This window comes from Podarcis filfolensis (assembly GCF_964270895.1).
Source record: "Podarcis filfolensis genome assembly, chromosome: 3".
NCBI classification, from domain to species: domain Eukaryota; kingdom Metazoa; phylum Chordata; class Lepidosauria; order Squamata; family Lacertidae; genus Podarcis; species Podarcis filfolensis.
The window spans coordinates 86374827-86399747 of NC_139606.1; the positions used below are offsets into that span (position 1 = coordinate 86374827).

The 24921-nt window shown below is 40.0% G+C and overlaps 1 protein-coding gene across 6 annotated transcripts in view; it reads right to left on the reverse strand.

The window, feature by feature from the left end:
* The window catches only part of KIF6 (kinesin family member 6), a 154634-nt gene that overhangs the window by 45700 nt on the left and 84013 nt on the right, over positions 1-24921 (reverse strand). For all 6 annotated transcript variants that reach the window (XR_014545726.1, XR_014545727.1, XR_014545728.1 and 3 more), the window contains exons 14-15: positions 19827-19935; positions 9270-9325 (exon numbers count right to left, since the gene is read on the reverse strand). Coding sequence is in view for 1 of the 6 variants with exons in the window: in XM_083604512.1 (XP_083460638.1) it covers positions 9270-9325; positions 19827-19935 (165 nt within the window). In the remaining 5 variants the exon portion in view is untranslated. The remainder of the gene's footprint in view (positions 1-9269; positions 9326-19826; positions 19936-24921) is intronic.

Sequence of the window (24921 nt, forward strand, 5' to 3'; positions counted from 1 at the left end):
GATTTTTTTCACCCCAGGAGTGAATGATTAAACCTCCCCTCCTCACATGCTGTAGTCTGAATCTGGATCAGATGCCCTTTCACTTGGTTTAAACTCTTTTACAAATGGTTATTCTATACTATATTACCAAAGAAATGCTACTCCTAAGATTTAATAATTCCAATGAACTCTAAAAATGAGGCCCTTCTAAAGTAGTTACATTCCATGGGAAGTCCTAGAATAAGTATTGGTGATGTTTCAAAGCCAGCTGACTATGTATGTGGATTTAAAGCCATTTCATAACTTCTGGTAGAGAAGGAAAATACGATTTAAAAAACCAGCTCAGCTCAATCTTAGCTATAGTTCAGTAATGACGGCCTTGTAATATAGGAATTTATTGTGCTGTAGACTGTTTTCCTACCATCATATCCAGAAACAGCTGTGCCGACAGTGCTAATTCCACATGATTTAAGGTTTAATCAACTTGGAAAACACCAGCCATTGTATTTTATTGCAGCAATTTTGTGAATTCTGCCATGACTATTCATATGCAGGTCACACATACAAAATATCTTCCTGATATGTTGCTGTGTTTTTTAAGGATTTCGACCTATTCACAGTGGCATTTCCATTAAAGCCCAGGGTCTGATTCCTCATGCTGCTTCATGAGAGTGGAAAGAAGAGTGCTATAATAATAAGATTTACATCTGCACTTTCACGGGCACTATGAAATATGCTGACCTTGCAAAGAACATACTTTTGCAAAAGAAGCAAATGCTAATATGAAATTATCCCTGATGATTTCAGAGTGCTAATATATCAGGGTGGAGATACTGCCCATTCTTGCGGAAGGTTAGATCGCTACATAACATGTACACTGGAGTTTCTTGATAACAGTAACTGATCATCTTGATCCATTGCCTGTCCAGCACCTCTAAAAAAATATGTACTTCAGAACACAGAAATAGAAATACACATCTCTGTGTCCATGAAGGACTTCTTCATGTTGAGGACTGTCCAAGTGGCAGTAGGAGTGTATAAAAAGAGTAGGCCTCTGGCCTCTAAAATGAAAATGAAGTGATACCAGATGCTGAAGGACTCTTTGCGTTCAGAAAATAGATTACAGGCAAAGTGTTTCTATTCTTTTTCTTCCCATTTTCTCATTTATTTTACTGCTAACCTATGGAAAAGCTGCCAGTTACATGAGACTAGGAACATTATTCATAGAATTGAATAACCTTACTGTTCTATAAGTATTAATATATTAATTACATCCAGCCTTAGGGTTCCAAGTTTTGAAACATGATTACTTCTTGCCAGTTATTTTGAAAGGAAGACTGAATTCCAAGTAAAATTTGCAACACAATGAGAGATATACAAAACTTGATTAAAAATTAGGAAAAGCATATTAATTAAATACAAGTTATTAAGGATGGAATCCAGTACTGTATGAACTTACAGTTACATGGGAATTATCTGTGTGACGCTCAAGCAATTTCCCCCATCCAGTTCCAGCTGGCTGCCCCCAAATCCCACAAAGCAAGGGCAGTTATGATCTGAGCGTAACTATGAAACTGTGCACCTAGTTATTTCTGCTGATTTTCACTGTGGTCAACAGACTAAAGGGCATAATCTTGAAGCAGCAGTAGTCATGGCATATAGGCTGCAAATGATCTGTGAGAAAGTGGGTGTACAATCTCATTTAGCCAAGAAATGGTCTGAAGGCACAAGGCACCATTCTACTGCTGTTGTAGTTCATTTATTTATATCCTGCTTTCCCATCACATGATGCCCAGGAGTGGTTTAGAAAAGTCTTAAAACAAGAATAAAAAATGGGATATGCAACAAAATGTCAAGTGCTACTCTTCATGGTGCCAGCCAACCCTTTCCTTCCCCAGGATAACCCATTCTATTTATTCTCCTATTTTGATTCTCCGTTATTCCCCCCACCCCACAAACAGAATAGATTTTCTCAGTAGGTACCCATATAAATAGAGGTGGAATGATAAAAAAAGCAAAAAAAGCAGAGACATCACCTTGCCAACAAAGGTCCGTATAGTTAAAGCCATGGTTTTCCCAGTTGTGATGTATGGAAGTGAGAGCTGAACCATAAAGAAGGCTGATTGCCGAAGAATTGATGCTTTTGAATTATGGTGCTGGAGGAGACTCTTGAGAGTCCCATGGACTGCAAGAAGATCAAACGCATCCATTCTTAAGGAAATCAGCCCTGAGTGCTCACTGGAAGGACAGATCCTGAAGCTGAGGCTCCAATACTTCGGCCACCTCATGAGAAGAGAAGACTCCCTGGAAAAGACCCTGATGTTGGGAAAGATTGAGGGCACAAGGAGAAGGGGACGACAGAGGACGAGATGGTTGGACATTGTTCTCGAAGCTACCAACATGAGTTTGACCAAACTGTGGGAAGCAGTGGAAGACAGGAGTGCCTGGTGTGCTCTGGTCCATGGGGTCACGAAGAGTTGGACACGACTAAACAACAACAACAACATGATGATGATGATGATGATGATGATGATGAGTAGCAGCGTTATGTGCCCCTTGTGCAGGGGAACTGCCGGCACAACCCTAAAACTGGTGCTGGTTGAAGTCACTCCTACCAAGTCTCTTCTTTTGCATTCCTCCTTGGTTTTTATCCTTTTCAAGTTCTCCCTGAGCCTTTTAACTAGAGGAACAATAGCACTTCCCCAGTATTGAATTACTCTTGCAGCCTAGTATCACCATCTACAGTAATTCTGTGGAGGAGTCCATGCCTTTCAGGATTTCTAGCTTGCTGGACTCAATGCCTTTTTTGATGTACAGAAAGATGCTACCTCCAGTAAATCCTTTCCTGTCCTTTCTATAGAGTTTATATATAGAGATATAGCCCTGTCCCACTGGTTCTCTCATTCCACCAGGTCACATCCGCTGCCCCTTTTAAAAATTCCAAATGTGCCCACAGGTCCATAGAACCCCATGTTAACAGATAGCCATGGAGAACCACTTGGGGACTGACAAGCTACAAAATCAATATTAAAGTCATGGTAACTCAAAATGAGGGAGAACTTATTTTACTCATCCTGCCCAAATCCTTAAGGCTAGCTCTATTGCACATGCCGCTTCAGATTAGATTTTACCAGATAAAATATTTACAGGAATGTGGACCTTTCCTATGGGAGGGCACATGCCTGCTTTAAGCTCATGCACGAATAATCTAAACTATATAATCCTTCTGACATATCAATTCATGCAATACTGCTATCACCTTTCTTGGGGTACTCAGTTCTGAATAATGAGCTCGTGCTTGAAAAGGTGTGTCATTCATATCGGCAAAATATGAGACAGAGAGTACAAGAGACTTTTTCCAACTTGTCAACAAGTTGCTTTAAAATGTTACTTCGCTGGGTTCAGCTAAATAAAGTCAACTGTTCTTCATCTGCTTTTAACAATATAACTGCATACATAATAGGCATAGTATAGCAGACCTAGTAGCACGGAGTGTAACCCTTCAATTGCCTTTGAGGATTCCATGGCTGCATCCAGCGGAGATAAAACAGGCCATGTTTCATTATGCTCGGCAAGGCTCCTGTTTATTTCTATATGATCAGAATTTGAGATGGATTAACAATTTGGGAATGTTCATTTCCATAAATATTCCCTTCCCCCAATGCCCCTGTACAATTTCCCAACATTTACACCCTTTCTTCTGTGCTCCCTAATCCATTCCATCTTTCCATCCATCCTCTTATTTACCAGGACAGCTGCGTTTTATTTTCATGATCCTGACTTTCTTATTTTCCTTTATTTCAAACAATGCTTCCACTTGAGTTCGCTACAGTTATTCCACAGAGACAATATTACTAACCACAGATTTTAATAAAAATTACTTCTTCTGATGTCTCACATGCCAGATGGATAAAAAGGACTAGAGGCCTGCAAACCCATACAGGATATTAATAGCAGGTGAAGACACCTGTGATTAATACTTTGTGATTTCTGTCTTGTGACCCAAACACTCTCTCCCCAGTGCATATGTAGGAGAACAAAAACAAAGTTAGAAGTGGATCACGGAAGACTGAAGAAAACAAGATTTCTTATAGCAGCACAACCAAAATGGATAATACAGGTGGTGAAGCAGGATACATAGTTGAGAATTCCTGAAATGTCATATGAACTGGCAAATGATGAGGAACCAGCATTGAGACAAAGAAGAAGGGAAGAGCCAGGGAGGGCTGGGAGAAAACACACTCTGAAACTTTGGAGAACTGCTAATGGTCAGAGTATATAATACTGAGCTAGATGGACCAATATTTTGACTCAACAGAAGGCAGCTCCTGAATTTCTAAGAAGAACTATCCTCCTCCTTTAACTCCTTTATTGGTTTCTTAATATTTATGGCAAGACAAGCAATCTGTTTATTGCAACATCTATATACAAAAGGCATTGAGCTTATCTAGACTAGGTTTAAAGTAACCCTGTTGAGCATTTCTAGACAGTGAAGTACCCACATTCTTTTTCTCTGTTGCTATTAATACAGTGTGACATGACAGTGGGGAATGATGTGTACAATTGTTTTACAATACCTCGTAGTAGTGGTAGATTACTGATCCTGCATGAATCACCACAGCAATGAAAGAATGTGTCATTCTCATTGACTAGCCAAGATGCATTATTTCTGGAAGGTCTATTTGAACTGAAAGGCTGCTACTCCCACAAAAGTTTGTCTTTCCTCTCTCACTCAGCTTCAATTATAGCACTAAGTGATCTTTGAGCAGAATAAAAGAAACAGCTGCTTTCCTTTGGGCTTTCAAATACCATTTGTGCTCATTTTTTCCTCTTGGAAAGGTTATACCAATTAGTGGAGTAAACATCACATTTAAAGCAATGCGCTGGAAATCTTTACTAAAATCTTACATGCATCAAGTGTGTCTGCCTACTGTTCTATGCTTTGTATGATCAGCTCATTTGATCACTAACTCAGCAATAACAGAAGAGCTTAGCTGACTTATTTTTAAAGCTCTTTTTCGGAACTTTTGGCCAACTTCTGTCCTCGTCTAGGCTCTTGATTTCATTGAGATCTCAACAACACTGGGCTCCGCTCTAAGTACTATGACATGCTTTTAAAGTAATCAGCTATTTGCTAACCTCTGGTGGAGGATTCTGCTTCAGAAAAATCTTCAAGGGGAGGGAATGCACTATTGTGGGCCAACCACCTAGAAAGCCTTTTTAAGTCCTCATCCTTACTTTATGGAATATGGGTAGGATAATCAACTGTATGTTGTCAAAATATCTTAAAGAACGTCCATACAGGTGAGGGTAAAATTGCTTTGGTTATCCAAGCCTTCTAGGATTCTGAATTGTGTGGCTGGAAGAATACAGAAAACTCATGAAAAACTGGTACAGTGTTCTCCTGCTTAGAAATGTAAAAGTGTATCAATGTGCATATTAAGTCCCCACCCCCCACCCCATCAAGTCCACACCCGCTCCTTTTTAGTCACAACATTTTACATTAGCAGGAGCCACTGAACAATCTTTGAGGGAAGTCCACACAGAATGTTTTAAGAAGTTGCTGCAGTAACACAAACCCAAAGCCTTTGCAAACCTCCTCCTACTTCCCTTTTAAGTATCTACTCTTGCTAAAAATCTTAAAGGGAATGGGAGACTCACAAAGGCTTTTGCAAGCCTCCTCCCTTACCTTTAAGACTGGAACTCACATGTTTTTCCTGTCAGCAGCAAGTGGGGGGCGGGTCTTCCCCACCCTCACCTCTGCTGCCACCTGCCTGCTCAAGTGTGCAAGCTGCTTGTGAGAAGTGCTTTAAGGCAGCTCCCAAGGTCCCATTTTAGCCCAACAGGACGTGATAAGCTGCCCTTAAGCACTTCTCAAAGCAGTTTTTGAAGCACCCACTTTCATTTAAAGGAGAAGGGTGGCAGATGCTTCAAACAGTGCTTCTGAGAAATGCTTTAAAGCACATCCCACAGTCCCATTTTGACCAACACAGGATGGGGCGCTGTCTTAAAATGTTTCTCAAAAATGCTGCTTCTCGCCCACTCCCCTGCAGTCTTTCACCTGCTTGCAGGAGGAGCACATGAGCTGTGCTTTTGAGAAGGTTTTTAACTCCACTCATGAGCTGATGAATGATTATTAAATGCTGCTGACTTGGCTGCGAAATCCTGTTCCCTGCTGGCAATAGGGTACACAACCAATGCAGGGTTAAACCCTGTCCTCCTGCACATCAGCAGTGATGCCTGTCACCAGTGACATCAACTGATGGCTGGATGGGCATGGTTGAGGAGGAATGGCCTTGTGGGCCAAATTGGACCCCTTGGCATGCCAAGCCTGCAGGCCAGAGGTTTCCCAATCCTCCTATAGTCTCTTCTTTTAGATTCAAAATAGGAGCATTGTTATGAGTACATTTACATGATATTCTCCAATCTGAGGATAAATATTAAAGGAATCTTTTGAAGCAGTAATTAGTTTTCAGGACTGCAACAGATCTTCACTTTCAGTGCCTGTGAATTTGTTTGTCAAGTTAGGAAAACAATAATATATGACAACAGAGAACTCGTTTCTAATATCTGAGTTTCATTCCAAATGCCACTATATCAGCTGGGACACTTATTAAGTAGCTGCAATGTTTTGTATACCTCTGTTGCAAAATAGTAGTATTTGTTTTCTTTAAAAAAGGGGAAATGATGAGGTATGCATGACAGAAGTTCAAGCTACAGCCAACTGCTGTCTGTCACTATCACAGCAAATCATCAAGACTGGTAAAATGGATTCTACATTGCATCAAGTGGCTTACCAAAAGGTCCTCCTATGACCTTTGTGGTAGAGAATTTTTTATTATTAAGTGTTGGCTGGAAAAATAGAAACTGATACTTATGTGATCTGGCCTTAATTGTGCACACTGGGGCAGCCAGGAATGCTTTAAGAAAACCAAAACAACAATAAAAGTAAATTAAATATATAGCTGTAGGCCACAGATGGCTACAATTCCTGCAGTCTGGTTTTCCAGTATAATTCTGGCAGATTAGGAACCATGCATGGCGTAATGAATGATACTCTGAGTATGCATTCTACATACAAGTCACATTTAGTTAAGTAATGGTCCTATTGTCCACACAATCTACCTTCAGAATCGGGGGGGTGGGGAGGGGTGGACTCTTTTGATAATGGAGATTTATACATTGGTTGTATAGTGCTAGCTTTAATAGACCAAACTTGAGACAATAAGTTAGGTCTCGGGGACATTAGTGAGGTGGCGGGAGGGGGGACTCAGACAACAATGGCTGCATTCCTGTGGCTATTTACAATTGCATTTACTATGTACTAGCAGTATGTTCCACCCAAAGATAAGCGTGTAAGTTCTGTTTACTTTAATGGGAAAATTGAGAATGTGCTTAACACTCTCCATCCAAACCAACAGGGGTTTAAATGAGCTTATCATTGAGTGAATTGTACCAAGGGGGTTTTCTTGCCTCTGCAGCTGGTTCAGAATTGCTTTAGTACTGTGTAAGAGCTTTGCGATTCTAGCGTGCATTTCACTTTCACTTTCTTGCATTGGATTTTGGGAAGCTATTGAAGGTCCTCATCCTGCTCATCTACAAGCAAACATAGGGGATTCTAGAGTGTGCTGCTGCAGTCCACACAATGCAAAGTGTGAAGCTAGTGCAAGAAATCACACATCCCATTGCCTGGGATTACTTATAACCCTCTTGTGGCACATTAAATTAAAAAAAATGAACATATTATTATTATTATTTATTAAATTTATATACTGTTCTTCATCCATAGATCCCAGGGCAGATGACAATATGTTGCTACCCATGTAAATATACCCTGTTGTGGGAGAAGCAAATCAATTCCATTGATAGTTAATACAGCACAACATGAAAAATGCAACAAGGAAAGAGAACCCAGGAAGTAGGAGACACAGAAAGAAATGCCGGCGTAACATATAAGCAGGAAGTCCCGTATCAAATTCCTGCAGTGTGTAGCATATACATTACTCAAGGATTGGCCCTGAGAAATTCCACTATATAAGTTGACCACTTTCTGAGAACACACACTGAGCAAAATTCTTATTGCTAGAGGAAATTAGTTTGTTATTAGTAATGCAGGTTGAAGACAGATGTAACATCCTAAATATGATAGAAATGGTTTGTACACACATTTGCTACATTCTGAGGCATATCTCTTCAGGGCAGGGGATGTGTGTTTAAACCACTTCCACCATACTCGTCTGTTTTTACCCCCAAGTTGAATGAGTAATCATTATGCAAATGATACAATCTTTCATCCTCAAAGACCAAGAATTCTGTAACTAGAACACACATTATGGTGTCTAGACCATTTCCATGATTATTACTGAGATACTGAAAAATGACTGCATATATTGGAAATTTAGGAGAATCCTAACCATTTCCCTACCTTAATCATTCTGGACTAAGAATAATTTGTGATTTCATTATTACTATTAAGGTTTGTATCTTGTCCTTCCACCAAGGAGTTAAGAACAGCATCTTATCTGCACAAAAATCAGATGAAGTAGATCAGGCTAAGCAAGCTGTGAGTCTCACAAATAAGCACGGCACGCAGCTGGACTAGACGATCCCCAGTGTCCCTTCCAACTCTACAATTCTATGATTCTATAGATGAATCTGGACTGCCAGCATTGCAACACAGTATGCTAAGCACTGAACTGGACATGGTTCAGTGTCAAAGATGTGTGTGTCTCCCTTCTCCCCAATGTCCTACCCCCAGAAAAAAACCCTAGGGAGCCACCAAGATTTTTCAGAAGAAGGTAAGGAAAAGAACAAGATTTGTGATGTCTGCCACAATGTATGCTTGTCACCAGGCCCAATGTTTGAGACAGCAGTGGCTATTGGGCATCTTGATTTTAGCATTCCTGGTTAAAGGTGAGCTTTGGCTGAGAATGTTTATACCTTTGATGGGTCATAGTTATATAGGATCTATTTTGCAACTTGTACAGGTATTATTTTACCAGTACTCTTGTCACCTTACTCAGGACCTTACTGTATCTTCAATACACTGCTTCACAAAGCCCTTGCTGGCTTCCTTTGCAAAACAAAAACCCTTTGATAGTAGAGACTTAAGAGGTGAGTATCTGGAAAGATCAGCAGAAGTCATAGCTGATGGTAACATCCAGCACAGGATAAGCAGCTGACTTTCTCTGATAACAGCTGATCTTAAAAAACATTTAAAATGGCTTAGCTGATGTAAGTTTGATATGCTGACATTGTAACAGAACATGGAAGATTCATGGATTACTTACTGATTTTGTTTCTTATTTCATTTACTTTTTCTCCCAAAGATTTTGCTTCAGCAAACCTAGTAAACAAAACAGTGTAGGTTAGTTAGATTACTGTAAAACAGAATTGGTGGCATATAGTCAACAGATCAACCACCAAACAGAATTGGTGGCATATGGTCAACAGATCAACACTCTTTTCTCCTTGTGGAATATGAGCTCTTTCCTTTTTCTTTTAATCTGAGTTCATTCTTGAACAACATTCCAATTGAGATAGTTGCAAGTTGCTCTTTATATTTGCAATTTGCATTTTTAAAAAATTCCATGACCAAATAATGCAAAACAAAACATTACAATCAACATGCATTGCTCATAGACAGTAATGATGAAGAGGTAAGACTTGTGAAATGTCCTTCATTTACTTGTTCTATTATCTTGTGTTTTTTTAAAGCGGGAATCAATGCTCCTCTGTTTGTTTTCCCTCACTATGCCCATCCAATTTCAGGATCATGGTAGTGAAACATACTTTTCACTTTTTATGTTTTGTATCCTTTTCACTGCACATTCTGAAATAACACTTTTTTGATACATGTTTCAGGATTCCCACATCCCTTTACTGGTTGTTGTTATTTTTTTTAAAGCCCAAGTCCTTATTTGTAACTTGCATTTCTCCGCTTTTAGAATTGTCCTAGCAAATTTCACAATACCTGTGCAATTATTTTAATGTAAAAAACAACACTTACAAAAAATTGGGGTGGGAAGTACAACAACAAACCAATATTAACAATCAACCAAACTAGCTTGGGCAATTTTTGGACATGGTAATTTTATTTAGAAACAAAGAACAAATAAATAGACATTTCTTTCATAGCATGTTTCTAACCTAAACACTGCTTTTTTCCAGAATCACCTTTAAAAAGCATCTAACGCACATCTCCTCATTAGGCTTCAGCAAAAATAAAGTTTGCATGCATACAATTTCGGCTTACTTCAACACATGACTGACTCAAGTGATGGAAAACTGAGGGGAAAACATGCAGGCAGGCTGCAGGAAATGGCACCAGTGACTTGGTAGGCTGCAATATTTTCCTCTATGCTTGTACTCACCTAATTAACCCTCATACTGGTCAGAAGTGCTGAAAAGGCAAACCATGAAAAAAAAAAGATCCAATGACGTGTTTTGCATGGTTATGAGTGTTAACCCAAGTGGTCTGGCAAAACGTGTGCTGGAATTGTGTTCTAACGGCAAAACTACTGTTCTTTATGTGCTAAACTAACAGGCACCAATACTTCCATAGTTTATTAAATGTTCCTTCTTCCATTCTGGTAAATCACTATATTACAACTCTGCAGGTAGGAATTAAGTTTGTGTGATGACTTTTATTAGCAAGACTTCATATCCTAGCTGCTTCCTGGACAACAAGGATCAAGCTTTGATAACGTCGCAGATTTAAATTTATGATATATTCTCCACAGAGCTACCACTGAAGACAGTTTCCAAGCTGTAGCTGGGGCAGAACAGAGTGACATTTTTTCTGCTACAGGCAGTGTATTACACCAGTGCTTGCTTGCTTGCTTAGGTGGAACAGGTGACCTATTAGCTTCTAGACCCAATTAAACTTACAAAACTCCGAAGAGCTTGGGCCTGCACATTTCAGAAAACACCTTTTCCCTACACAGTATACATTAGTTCAGGTTTTGCCAATATGGCACCTTCCAGATGTTTTGGTTTACAACTCCTATCACTCTCAGTGTGCTGGATGGGGCTGATGGCAGCTGCAGTCCAAAACATCTGGAGGGTGCTAGATTGGTGGAGACTGTTCTAACTACCCAACATCTGTCAGAGCAGGGTCTCCTTGTCTGTGGCACTAAACTCCCCATTGCTAAAGTTCAGCATTATGTAGCTTAGGAGTCATATGGAAGGCCCACTGAGATGCATGGGAAGTATTCATTTGCATTTTGGTGGCAATGAATACTCCTGGCCTTAAGGAAACAGCCTGTGCTGTCACTAGTGGCCCTTCCTGCCACTGTTTTTCTTGAAAGTGTAATTCTGCTTTAGAAGGAATACTGTTAGCAGGGAGGGCTAATGAGGAGACCATGGATCTGGTCATTCAAAGCTTTCCTACGGAACTGCCACAAAGAGGCCCAGATTTATGACAGAGTTATCCAAGAAAGTTCAGGAAAATCAAACAAATTATGAGATGAGATGAGGGAGGAAAGAGCACAACCCTCTCTAGTTATTAATATTGTCTTCGTGAAATATTTGAGCCTTTTGCAGTTCTCAGACATTTCTTCTGGGAGGCAATTGCCACAGAATTCAATGTGCAGATATTCTCCCACCAAGATATAAAGTTGGTTGACCATTCCCTTCCTTGCTGATGCTGACATATTCCACTGAAAAGGAACGGTTGTTTTCAGACTGCTGCTTAGACTCTCAGAGTTTCCCACTCTTGCCCGAGAAAGGCTCCCAGCATCAGCTGCTGCTCCCCTAACCACTTAATTGTGGCACTAGGTGTTCTAGAGGAGACGCCAGGGACTCCTCCTGGCCATGTTCATGTGCTTTGTTGCAGGAGACAGAACTCGTTCAGTGGCATTTGTGCTAGGCTCTCGGATGAAATGGCCTTGCCTTTTCCCCCTACTGGTATTACTGTGTTTCTGATGTTACTGATTGGAACGCGTAGGGCCTAATTAGTTACACTGGCTTAAGCTCCAGTGTAGTGGTGACTATGTTAGTTGCACCATAAGACTGTACTTACGTGTTCAGGCTTGCAGTAAAGACAAGTTGCATGCCTCCCTGAAGTCTGAAATTTAACTTCTGGAGAAGTAGGCTAAAATTTGAAGGTTGGGAAACTAGTAACTTACACTAACATATTTTAAAGGCATCCTGAAATCTCCTCAGAATGCAATAGATAACAAAGTGCCAGTGACTTACTAAGGACTGGCAATGAAAATGTTGATCAACGGTCAGGGCTGATGCTGTGCAGTCTAAAGCAACATTTCCCAACCTGTGGGTTGTGATTTGCAAGTGGATTGTAAAGCCTGTCCAAGTGGGTTTGGAGCTTTGTAAGTAAACTCAAAATAATTATTGCAAATGTGGTGACAGTTTGCCAGGTACTCATACAAGGAGTTACAGCTTGCCTCTGATGTGGAAACACTGGAGGCAGCACCTGAACATCAGAGGAAAGCTGTGAAAGTCACTTAAAACAAATCCCTGTACCTTGTGGTGAACCATCACCAGATCTGCTGCCAGGTTTAGTTAATAGTTAAGTGAAGTTTGCTTAATCAGAATAAGAAATGATATCTTTATCCTGTGTATCCATAATGATCTGAGATTATGTCTGACAACCATCAAACCCCACATTGACCTACTTGTTAGCAAACTCCACCACCCGGTTGATTCTTGCCAAAACAATCTTTATCATGAATAAAACTATTAAAATATTCATGGCTTGTTTCATATTGCTTGTGTAACCATATGCTTTTAGAATAATTTTTTATAGTTTATGAAGCAATATCCTGAAATCAGATGGCCCATAAACAAAACTTTGAATAACTTTGTAAGTACTATAAATATTTCAACAAATTCCACATTAATAGGGTCATTAAGTAAATTTTAGCTTGGATGCCTCAAGTAATGGTTACAAAATAGGCAATTTTGGAGTTAAAATGCACAAAACTGATGGCTGCTGAAGACCAGAGGTCCTATATTCATGTGACAATAAAACGATGGGTCACCATACCCAGTAAATTTGAACTTGTGGGTTGCATCCTCAAGAGGTGGGGAACTATTGATTTAAAACATATGGGAAGCATCAGGCTGCAGAAGGCTGCACTACTGGGTTGACAGATCTGACTCTCCCTGAGACCGCGCAGGTAAGGAACCGACAATGTGAGCCTCCCAATTTCTAATTCTTCAGTTTGCAGAGGTATTTGAGTCAAGTCTCTAACATTTAGCTTACTTTAACTTTTATTTTAATGTTATCTACACTTAGCTTATACAGATAAACAATCACATAAAAAGGAGGGATTAAAATATGTATTTAAAGATAATTCCCTTGAAATAAATCAAAGATACCTGTGGGATGACTCATTCTGTTTGGGGTTTTGTGGCCAGGACAGTCATGAAATTTTGAATGGTTACTCAGATGTGTATAATCATCATTGTACAGATTGAAGACATAACTATAGCATTTAACTGTTAGCAGAGCCTTGGGTTTAAGTGATTATCTGGGCAAGAGTTGGTCTAGCAGAAGTTATTGGCAAAACCCGCAAGTTCCATTTTTGTCTAACAAAACGAGCAGTGGAACAAAGCTAAGAAATAGCACTTTTCCACATGAGAGGCACAGCTGGGCAACTGTCTCCTCTCAATTAGTCACTTTTTCTTTCAAATTGTAAGCAGCTAGTATCTTAGGACTCCATATCCTTATTTGAAGGATCATTTCTATGGTGAGTAACCAGAGAGGTGTACTCGAAAGTGATTGCTTTAAGAGCCGAACCCAACATGGATAATTGGGCCATACTCAACACACTGCTTCTGATGTAAACAGAGAAGAAGTTATGGAAATGGTTTGTCCTGGGTTTTGTTTGCTTGTTTGAAGCATTTGCTGGAATATAAGGGATAGCTTGCAAGCTGTGAAAAAGAGACATTTTCTCAACCTGGATTTACAGAGGAGTTGGCTTGATGAGTTACATGACCTAATAAGTTATTTACCAGCCTGCCACAGTTTCCCTGTCTTCCTAGAGGAAAGGACCTAACCCTTTCCAGCAGTCTACCTCTTATTCTTGCCTCTCCAGTCTCCCATGCTCTTTTGAGCAGACACTTCCTGATGGACATCATCTGGCATCAGTGGAGACAGGGGCAGCTGGAGGTGCAGTCTGCAGGTGTGCTGCTGCTGAATGATACTCCAGATGTTGTTAGACTATGACTGCTATCACCCCTGACCATTAGCTATGCTGGTTGGGGCTGATGAGAGTTGGAGTTTAACAACATCTGGAGGACCACAAGTTGGTCAACCACGTTCTACAGGCACATACACAGCTTAGATCTAGTTGGCCATTCAGCAGCAGCATATTTGGACAACACAGCTCCAACTATCCCCATCTCTACTGCCACCATACAATATCTGATTGAAAAGGTTATCTTCCTGGTCATCTAGCATTCAGCAGCCATGGCCCATTATTATTATTATTATTATTATTATTATTATTATTATTTACATTTGTTAATCACTTTTTAAAAGTCTCAAAGCAATTTGACAAGATAAAATATGACAGTTAAAAACAATAAAAACCAGAAAATTAAACCAATGTATAATACAAAAGACATTGCATTCTGTATTACACAAAATGCCCATCCAATAACATAATAACAAGGACAAGTACTAATCATTACTATCCTCTGCAGCCACCACTGACCCATATATCTATATATATTTTCCTATTAAAAAAAATTGTGCCTCTGTTGAAATGGGCTCTAGCGTACCAAATCTTAGGCCATAATAAATCTGTTATCCATGACACACTTGGTTGTGGCTAACATACCCACCTCTCTGGAATTAGTTAAGCAGTTTGGAAATAAAAAATATAACAGACAAAATTTCAAGTTGCGGATGTTGTTTTGGTATGCACTTTCCTACTTCATCAGATTCAAGAAGGAATGATGGGTTCCTTTAGCCACCTTCTGCAGAGAATATACATTCTACTTGTGGTGCACTGTGGTCTGGATCATGCACACTGACTGGGGGAGGTGTTGGCAGATAGACAAAATGTTGATGGCAGAGGGTTGGCTTGAATGCCTTTCTGATCTTTTCCAATGCTGTGATTTTACGATTAAGGTTACTGACAAGTTGGAAGCAATTGGGAAGCAAACTAGAAGGAAGATAAGGTGCCTAAAGAGGTAATGCTAGTGTGGTCGGGATTGGTGGGCAATGCCACTCCACCACAGAGTAGCAGAAGGAAATCTATAAAAAGCAGCCATGCAGATATCTCCAAGTGCCACATAACATAAATTGCTCCAGTGGTCTGTGGAGGTATCCACCCAAATTTTTTAAAAGGAAACGGGGGAAGAAGCCAAAGAAAGAAAATACAGTGGAATAAAAATAATTGTGAACCCAAAGTCAAGCAGGGAATGAGAAACATGACAATCCTACTGCATATAGTAATACTGGCATAGAAGAGGTTTACATTTAGAAGAAAGTTATGTTAGCTTTGAAATGTGTTGTATATATAATCCTTACTTAGAAATTTGAACAGTGGCTGGGTCAGTGAGTTTCTGTACAAGTGGCGGTTCGGCAGCTATGTTCCAAATTACAGAGTAGATCTGAGAGGAGTTTGTTTTGAACAAGTGTGATGTATTTGGAGTTCCAAACCTCTTTTACTAATGTGTTCTGCAAGCAGCAGCAAGACTTCCTTGCTCTGTTTGTATGGCATCTACAGCAATTTTAATGCACTATGCTGATATTAGAAGTGCAGTGTTATTCTACGCTTGTTTCCTCAGAAAAAGTCCCACTTTGTTCAATAGGGTTTGCTTAAATGTTAGGATTACACACTAAATATGATTTGATTCAAAGGTTGGGTTTGAATTCTTGTACTTATTCTGACATGAGATCATCTCAAATAGATGTCCTGAAAACTACCATCTGTAATACCTTAAAAAATACCCTCAGAAATAAGAGAAGAAATGATGGTCTTTTAGAAAAACCATAGGAATTATACGGCTATATTTCATGCATTATTATTTACATGATTAACAGGGCCACACAATGCATTGTGATAGAAATATAAGGCTTGTCCATACCAGTGTTCAATGTGTGCAAGTGACATTTCTCCCCCCGCCCCTAAGTGCCATGATGAGGTGTCTCGGATAGGTCACACACACACACACACACACACACACACACAGACATTATTTCTCAAAAATAAAAGCTCCATAAAAGTTATGGAGAGTGAGGAAGCACTAATTGAGAGGAGAGGAGAGGGAAACAACACATAGTCCCAATGCATTCCAGCAAGCACTGCCTACTGGTGTGAGTGGGGAAACAGCTACACAGATTTGGAAGCATAGAAAACTGAACGCCCTCATGGACCAAAATATACACACATACACATGGACATAGTGACTCACATACATATTAATGCCTTCGTTTTGACACAACACTGTCAAACTGATAGTTACGTAAATTCATCCAACATGCGGTATCTGCCATGTCACTCATTCTATGTCTCTGATACACAAAATATGAGTATGCACGGCTGACGAAGCCCGGCAGGGTGAAACAAGGTATTATTCCAGGAATCCTTGTCATGTTTTAAGTTCTTTCATCTGACACCAGCATGCAGCAACTATATTTTGCAAAGGCACATGTTAAGATCTTCTGTATCCTTCGTCTGATACCTGCATACAGCAGCTGAATACAACAACCATACTTTGCAAAGGTAGATGTGGAACATTACAAAGAAAAGTTCATCTTTTGCAAGTACTGCTCCTTAAAGTTGTTATGTTTGACACTTGTATTTGCTAAGACATACGTGGAACACAAAAAGCTTCTATTTGGACATTATGTATATAAAAATTGATCTATTTGTATTTCCTGTTCTAAATGTTGGTCTTTAATTGCTTCTACTCAATTAGATAATGTGAAAAGAGTTATGTTTATATGATGTATAAAGAATTTATATAGTTAAACACAGCCAGTTACGTTGTTGGTATATTTGTTCGTTTTGACACAGCCATAGCCTCTGCAAAATCACAGATTTTGAAAAAGTACAATGGTCATGATCTCAGGATTTGCAGATAATGGTGCATAACAGAAGATGGAAATACCATATTGCCTCATGTCTCAGCCCTGTTAGGTAGAGACACGTGCCTTGTTTGCTCTCTGTTATATCCATAGTAAGCAATAATATACCTCTTTATCATTCTGAGAGAAAACTTTCAAAGCACAGTTTCCAAAAGTATATGGGCATCTATCACTCTAGCTGAAGATAATGATTGATCAGATATGTGATGGTTCTGAACACAATGTCCATGGTGGAGTGAAAGATAGTTATCAGAGTAAAGAATATAATAAAAGAAGGCACAACCAAAGGAATAAAAATCAAAAGCAGATGTCTGGGAAGGATAAAGGAGTATAAAGTGTGAGAGGACTATGAAAAGAGATGCAAGACATCTGTCTAAGTACCTATGTTTATCTCCAGAATTCCCAGGCTTCTCCTTGTGTTCAGTGAGTCCTGGAGATGCGCCACATATAAGTGCCAAATGTAGAAATGGAAAATTATGAATCATTGGACAGGCAACCTTGTTTGGAGTTGTGATGGAATTTCCTGGAGAGTCACCATGCTCCTGTGGTCTGAATGTTAATTAACTCTCCTATTCTAATACTCAGGCCTTTTTGTCAGCCAGAACCCACCAGAACTCAGTTCCAACATCTCTCAAGTGGGCGCCCTTTTCATTGTAAGAGAACAAGGGAAAAGTTCGTGGTGAGTTCCAGCCCCTCTTTTTCTAGAAAAATAGCACTGCTAATACCTTTTATCAAAGACCTTCAAAATGTTTCACCTAATGTACTAGATGACAAAGTATTGTTACATCTACAGAAAAAGGAAATTTGGAAACTGAAGAAGAAAGAGGTCAAAATGATTCCATAAATATAATATCACAAAGGACTCCTGGAATGGAGATAACATGCAATATTAGAATAAGCTGTGAGTTTTAAGCTGCGGGCCTAGATGAGGAAACTGTTGTTCTTTGAGTAGTGTCTTGTGTATCTATTATTTATTAATTAAAATTTTTGTATTGCTTTTTGGTCCTTCAATACAGTATGTACTTACACACATAGAACTGTACCAGTAAAAATCACAATTTGGAAACTGCACATATGGTGTTTGGTAAACATACTTATTATAACCCTCGTTTTTATATGTATTATGCTTTTTTTTAACCTTGTCAGGAGCACCTACTGACCAATAAATTCTCCAAAAACAGGCATTTCTGTTGCTCTGAACTTGTATTTGACGTTTGATACATGATATAAGAGCTAATCTCACTGCTTCACAAAAACAATGAAGACAAAACTTAAAGCCAATTTTTTGCAGCTGCTTCTAAGACTATAAACATATTTCTTACACAGAACCTTAAAAATATTTTGTATAGGCTCTATTGCATTTTTAAAAGTGCTATGTGAATAATAAATAATTCTATGTATGCATGTGTATGTATTCAGTCATTTAGCCTGCCCAGTTCTGAAGGGTCAAGGAATGAGAAATATTTAAAAATACACAATGGAATAAAACATTAACTTCAAAATTACTAAAAAAAAAGAGCTTGATAATAATACCAGTTACTGTAAGTCAGCCATATAAAGTCCTTCATCACTTTTGAAAGATGTCCAGGCTCAGGAGTAGGAATTTCATTGATAGAAAAATCCCTGCCTCTTGGTGCACAGAGGTGACAGTGCAGTGACCGAGAAGAATGAAATGTGGACATATAGATGCCAATGTGGTCTGCGTCAGTACCCATTCATATCAATATGCTGTGTAGTTGACATGCAGGTATGTTTATCTGTCCTCTATTGGAGTGCTTTGGATTATAAAAGTAAAGGTAAAGGTAAAGGGACCCCTGACAGTTAGGTCCAGTCGTGGACGACTCTAGGGTTGCGGCGCTCAACTCACTTTATTGGCCAAGGGAGCCGGCATACAGCTTCCGGGTCATGTGGCCAGCATGAGTAAGCCGCTTCTGGTGAACCAGAGCAGTGCACGGAAACGCTGTTTACCTGCCCGCTGGAGCGGTACCTATTTATCTACTTGCACTTTGACGTGCTTTCAAACTGCTAGGTTGGCAGGAGCAGGGACCGAGCAACGGGAGCTCACCCCGTCGCGGGGATTTGAACCGCCGACCTTCTGATTGGCAAGCCCTAGGCTCTGTGGTTTAACCTACAGTGTCACCCGCATCCCTTTTGCTTTGGATTATAGTAATGGGTATTTTTTTGAATATCTGCTTATCATAAGTGGTTATAACATTCCTGGTCCTCTTGACACAGATACAAAAACATGGATATGAATGACGATCTTGCCCTGCTACTCTCCCACTTCATCCACATTTTTATGAAAGGCTTTGCACAAAGGAGTTGCCACCTTCCTGACCTGCCATTCCAATACCCCAAACGTTTCTACTTCTTGCCTTGCGCAATGGCACACAACACAATCAGGTCATTTGTTTGCTTAAACCTGAACATCAACTTGTAACTGATATCTGTATCCCAACCATGTATTTCTGCCCAAAGAATGTGTTCTCAGTTTTATAGCACGGTATACAGTGGTACCTCCGGTTAAGAACTTAATTCATTCTGGAGGTCCATTCTTAACCTGAAACTGTTCTTAACCTGAGGTACCACTTTAGCTAATGGGGCCTCCTGCTGCTGCCACGCTGCACCGCCGCCGCGAGATTTCTGTTCTCACCCTGAAGCAAAGTTCTTAACTTGAGGTACTTATTTCTGGGTTAGTGGAGTCTGTAACCTGAAGCGTCTGTAACCTGAAGCGTCTGTAACCTGAAGCATCTGTAACCCGAGGTACCACTGTAAATCTTACCTTTGCTTAAGGAGCTGCTTATTGTCTTCAATGGTTATGCTATCAGCATAATCTCTCTTGAAAATTTCAAAGGCTTCCTTACGTCCAAGTGACATTTCTCCTCTCACTCCTGTTCAGAAAATAAATCAAGAGTGGGATCATTGGCAGAAGTAATGGGATTTAATTTTTTCCTATCCTCTAGAGACATTCCACAAAGACAAGATCAACAAGTCCTCTTGTGCACAGTGAAAAGTGCTTAAAGTAAGGCTACACAGAAGAACACAGGAGCATAGCAAGCTGCCATATACTGAGCCAGACTATTGGTACATCTAGATTAGCAGTCTCTACTCAGGCTGGAAGCAGCTTTGCAAGATTTCAGACAGAGTCTCTCCCAGCCCCACCGGGCGATTGAACCTGGGGTGTTCCACATGGAAGGCAGATGATCTACCACTGAGCAACTACCCTTTTAAGAAACTCAAAACCCAGCTAATTTACTAACACAGTTGACCAGTAAATACATCTGCTAAACCATTCTGGATCCTGCTGGTCTTTTTTTTCAAAACAACATGGCAACCACTCTTATAAAAATTAATTCTATTCCAAATTCTGTGGAAACCAAAAATGCCTGTTATAGACCAAGTGGTATAGTTAAAATGACAGATTCAGTTTTGTTTCATGTCACTTGAACATCCGTAAGTCTGAATTCCTTGCATGTTTATTTTTCTGAAGAAGCTATTAATATCTCCTTAATTAAAACCAGAGTGTCAAAAATCAAAGCAGCGGAAATATTTACAAAACCATTGGAATTTTCATGGAAGAAAAGTGCATATTTTTTCCGTATCTTCGCCATTTGTGGTTTTTACATGCCATACCACGCAATATATTAATCAAATTAGTATATACAGGAAGTTACCTCAGGCCAAAAAGATTACATATTCATTATTTTCAGTTCACAGAATCCATGTGCTTTACTACTCCCCTAATGAAACCCTGGTGGCTTGCATGCATTCTCAGGTGTGCTAAGTATACCTTATTGGCATCCCACACATCACAAACCAAGCCCCCAGAGTGTTTTGCAATGCACAGAGGTTTCATTGCAGGTGTTCCTCAGCACACAAACCAATATCAAAAGGGTTATCTGAAAAAGGAAGCTTGAAAACCACTGCTGTCAACTTTTACTCTAAACCCCAAACCAGTAATGTGACCATTTAAAGTAAAACTGAACTAAGTTTTACAGAATACCATGCTACTGAAACCAGCCAGCTTTATTTGTATGTATACAAGCACTGATTCCCATGAACAGCTCCACTGATTGTAGTAAGATTAACTACAGACTAAAGTGAATTTCTCCCCACACCATTTTTTCTATATAATTCACTTGCATCCCTGGGAAATGGGAGAATGCAAGAAACAAACTTTTCACTGAAAACATATTTTATAATATTACGCTTCATTTTACGTGCGCACATATGAAACCAATAACATGAACTGGAGGGACCCACATGGGATGACTGAAAGGCATAAAGCATGCAGTAGCACTCCACCCATTTTAAAAAAGCAAAAAAACTATAACGATTTCACATCTGTATAGGCCAAATGAGCTGGAGGGAAAGGGCAGAGATATTGTGTTTGATGCTAACTTAAAAATGGAATGTTCTCGTTCCATGTAGCAGCCCAAAATAAAAACATAGTTTTATGTGTGGACTTGCTGAGCTTTCTCTTCCCATCATGAAAAGCCTTAACCCAGTGATGGCCAAACTTGGCCCTCCAGCTGTTTTGGGACTACAATTCCCATCACCCCTGACCACTGGTCCTGTTAGCTAGGGATGATGGGAATTGTAGTTCAAAAACAGCTGGAGGGCCAAGTTTGGCCACCACTGCCTTAACCTAAAACCTCAACTGGCCAGCGGATTTCCCCCCTTGCTTAACTTCAGCAGACTTCAATTTGGTGTATCCAGGTCAGTCACAATTTGACTTTAGTCCCTCTAGCTGCAACCCAAGTGTGATCATCTTTCCCCTCAGAAAGGTGCTGCTATTATTATTATCATTATTATTATTATTATTATTATTATTATTATTATTATTATTTACTTATACCCCACCCATCTGACTGGACTGCCCCAGCCACTCTGGGTGGCTTCCAACAGAATATAAAAACACAGCAAAACATAAGACATTAAAAATTCCCAAAATAATAATAATTTATTACTTATTATGCTCCCTGCCCAACTAGGTTCCTACAAAGTGCTGCACATTCAGGAGCACACATTAGGGCAAGTCTGCAGTTAGAGAAGGTGAAGCTACCTGGTTGTACATTTCTCAAAAAACTCAAGGCGATTCCATAACACAAAATTGTTAGACATCTGTTAAAGTGTCTGGAAACTTCACTAATGAACTCCCTGGTCTGGAATAGGGTAACTGTGCCCCTGAAGGGCCAGGTCCGCAGTCTGGGAGTCATTTTGGACTCACAGCTGTCCATGGAGTCAGGTTAATTCTGTCTACCAGCTCCATCTGGTACACCGGCTGAGACCCTACCTGCCTGCAGACTGTCTCAACAGAGTGGTACATGCTCTGGTTATCTCCCACTTGGATTACTGCAATGCACTCTACGTGGGGCTAGCTTTGAAGGTGACTCAGAAACTACAACTAATCCAAAACGCAGCAGCCAGACTGGTGACTGGGAGTGGCCGCCGAGACCATATAACACCAGTCCTAAAGGATCTTCACTGGTTCCCAGTACGTTTCTGAGATCTAAAAGGCCTTGGCCCAGTATACCTGAAGGAACATGTCCACCTCCACCATTCAGCCCAGACACTGAGGTCCACTTCTGAGGGTCTTCTGGCAGTTCCCTCACTGCGAAAAGTAAAGTTACAGGGAACCAGGCAGAGGGCCTTCTCGGCAGTTGCACACTCCCCATGGAACGTCCTCCCATCAGATGTCAGGGGACATCTGAAGGCAGTCCTGTTCAGGGAAGATTTTAACGTCTGACATTTTATTATTTTTTATATTTTGCTGGAAGCCGCCCAGAGTAGCTGAGAAAACCCAGCCAGATGGACAGGGTATAAACAAGAAAATTACTACTACTATCACTACTATTACTAAAGTTACATTTCATTTTAATTACTATATACAACATTTATGTTCCTTTTCCATCAAAAAGCCTACTTGAAAAAAAGGTTTATTTATTTGCCCCAGGCTACATGATTCAATTCAGATTCAAAAGAAAACCATGGAAGAGGGCTGGTGAGAGTTGACTTCCCCATTCCTCCTGCCCTTAGAAAAGCCATTTTCAGTGGTTGGGGACCCCTACTGATGAGGGGTGAGGACTGAGAGGGAAGATCTGCATCCAAATCAGGCAGAGATAGCTTGTGTAGTAGGAGCTACATTTGCAGAAGCGCCTCTGATTTGGGTGGGAACCTCCCTTCTCCTCAACCCTCTGCACCACATTCCACCTTTTTCACCAAGCCTGCCCCTGCAACCCGAAAGGCAGGATTATCCTATCCAAATTCATGGGTATAGAAAAACTGCACAGTATGATTTGAAGTGTCACAACTGTGGCAGTAAGCGATAGCAAATTCTGGTCTAACAGTTCTTAAAAATAATTGTCAAAGAACTATTTAAAGGACAGAGTCTAGTTAGGAGCACAGCACATGCTAATCAATATAACCGAATCTGCAATTCAAATTACACTTATGAGGGCAGTAAATCCTAACAAATCTGGTGGGACTTACTTTGGTATAAACATCCTCAGGATTTATTTGTAAGATGTATACCCCACACCTTCAATGCCAATCAGCACCAGGGTTTTGCTGCCAAGTATTTTCTTCAAAGGTTGGATCCATTTTGAAGAATGGCTCTTGATTTGCTACTTTCTCTTCCAGTAGCAATCAATACTCAAAGACAATTTAATACTCAAAGACAATTTTAGAAGACAGCATGGTACTAAAGTACTAAAGCACCACACCAGTAGAAGCTGGGTAGCAACCCCCAGCCCAAGTCATCTGCTAATTTTAAACAAGAACATTAAGGAAAAGCACAGTTTATACAGTTATCTATAGCACATCAAATTAATTTGCTTGGATGGGGGGATTCTTTTTGAGTTAGTCTTTTTTTAATGCATCCGAAAACAGTTGCATTCTGAAAACGGCATGCAAGGAGAACGATGGGGAGATGGGAGATGAACATCAAATCTCAGAGAGACGAATCAGGAGTATAGGAAATAAGTGTCTAGACAGACTGTGAGTGCAAGACAGTTTGTAGAAGAATTCTATATACACTGGATAGTGATGGAGAGACTGGGAGAAACACAGAGCAGAGTCAGCACAACACAAGGAAATGCCAAGAAATGTGGGAAACTTGATGAGCTGGTAGAAAGAGATGATTCCCTTGCTGATGAACTTTGTTTTAGTTAATAATGAAGATTTATACAACTTTCAGATGGATTCCTCCCACACATTATGTTGTGCCTTCTTTTCTGCTACCCGCAGCCTGGAAAATCCTCCCATCTCAATTAGTAGCCTCTTTCTCTTTTCTTCCTAAATATCAGCAAAAGTGAGCAAACCCTTGCATTCCAGGGCAAATATTTATTCATCAGCCCACAAGTTCTGTCATCTGTCCCTTGAAAAGAGTGACCTACACTTCCTGCTGGAAGTCTGTATATAGGAATGTGCATCAGAATTACACCCGATGGTGGTACTAATAGAAATAAGGAAGAAAAACGGAGGTTTTCCTATTAAGTTGCCAGATGATGTTAAATTGCATCCCAGCTGCCAACCATTACACTGTAGCGACCATAAATACGGTTAATAATTTTCAAGGCCCTAAAGGGAGCTAAAATACAGTGTTTCCAGTTACAGTAGAGTTGCATGGGGTGTTGAAACGTTCTTTCCACTGTCTTTTATGTTTATGAAATCAACTACCTTGCTATCAAACATCAATCACATTAGGGGAGAATTGGGTGTAGGAATCATTGAAGAAAGTAGCTGTTATTTCACCAACCTATTTGCAGAGGGGGACAACCCCGCCTGGAGGATTTGAGGCCTGATCAATCTTAAGTGGGACTTCTACAATCAAATGGATGGAAATATTAATACCACCATGATTCAGGAAGAAAGGC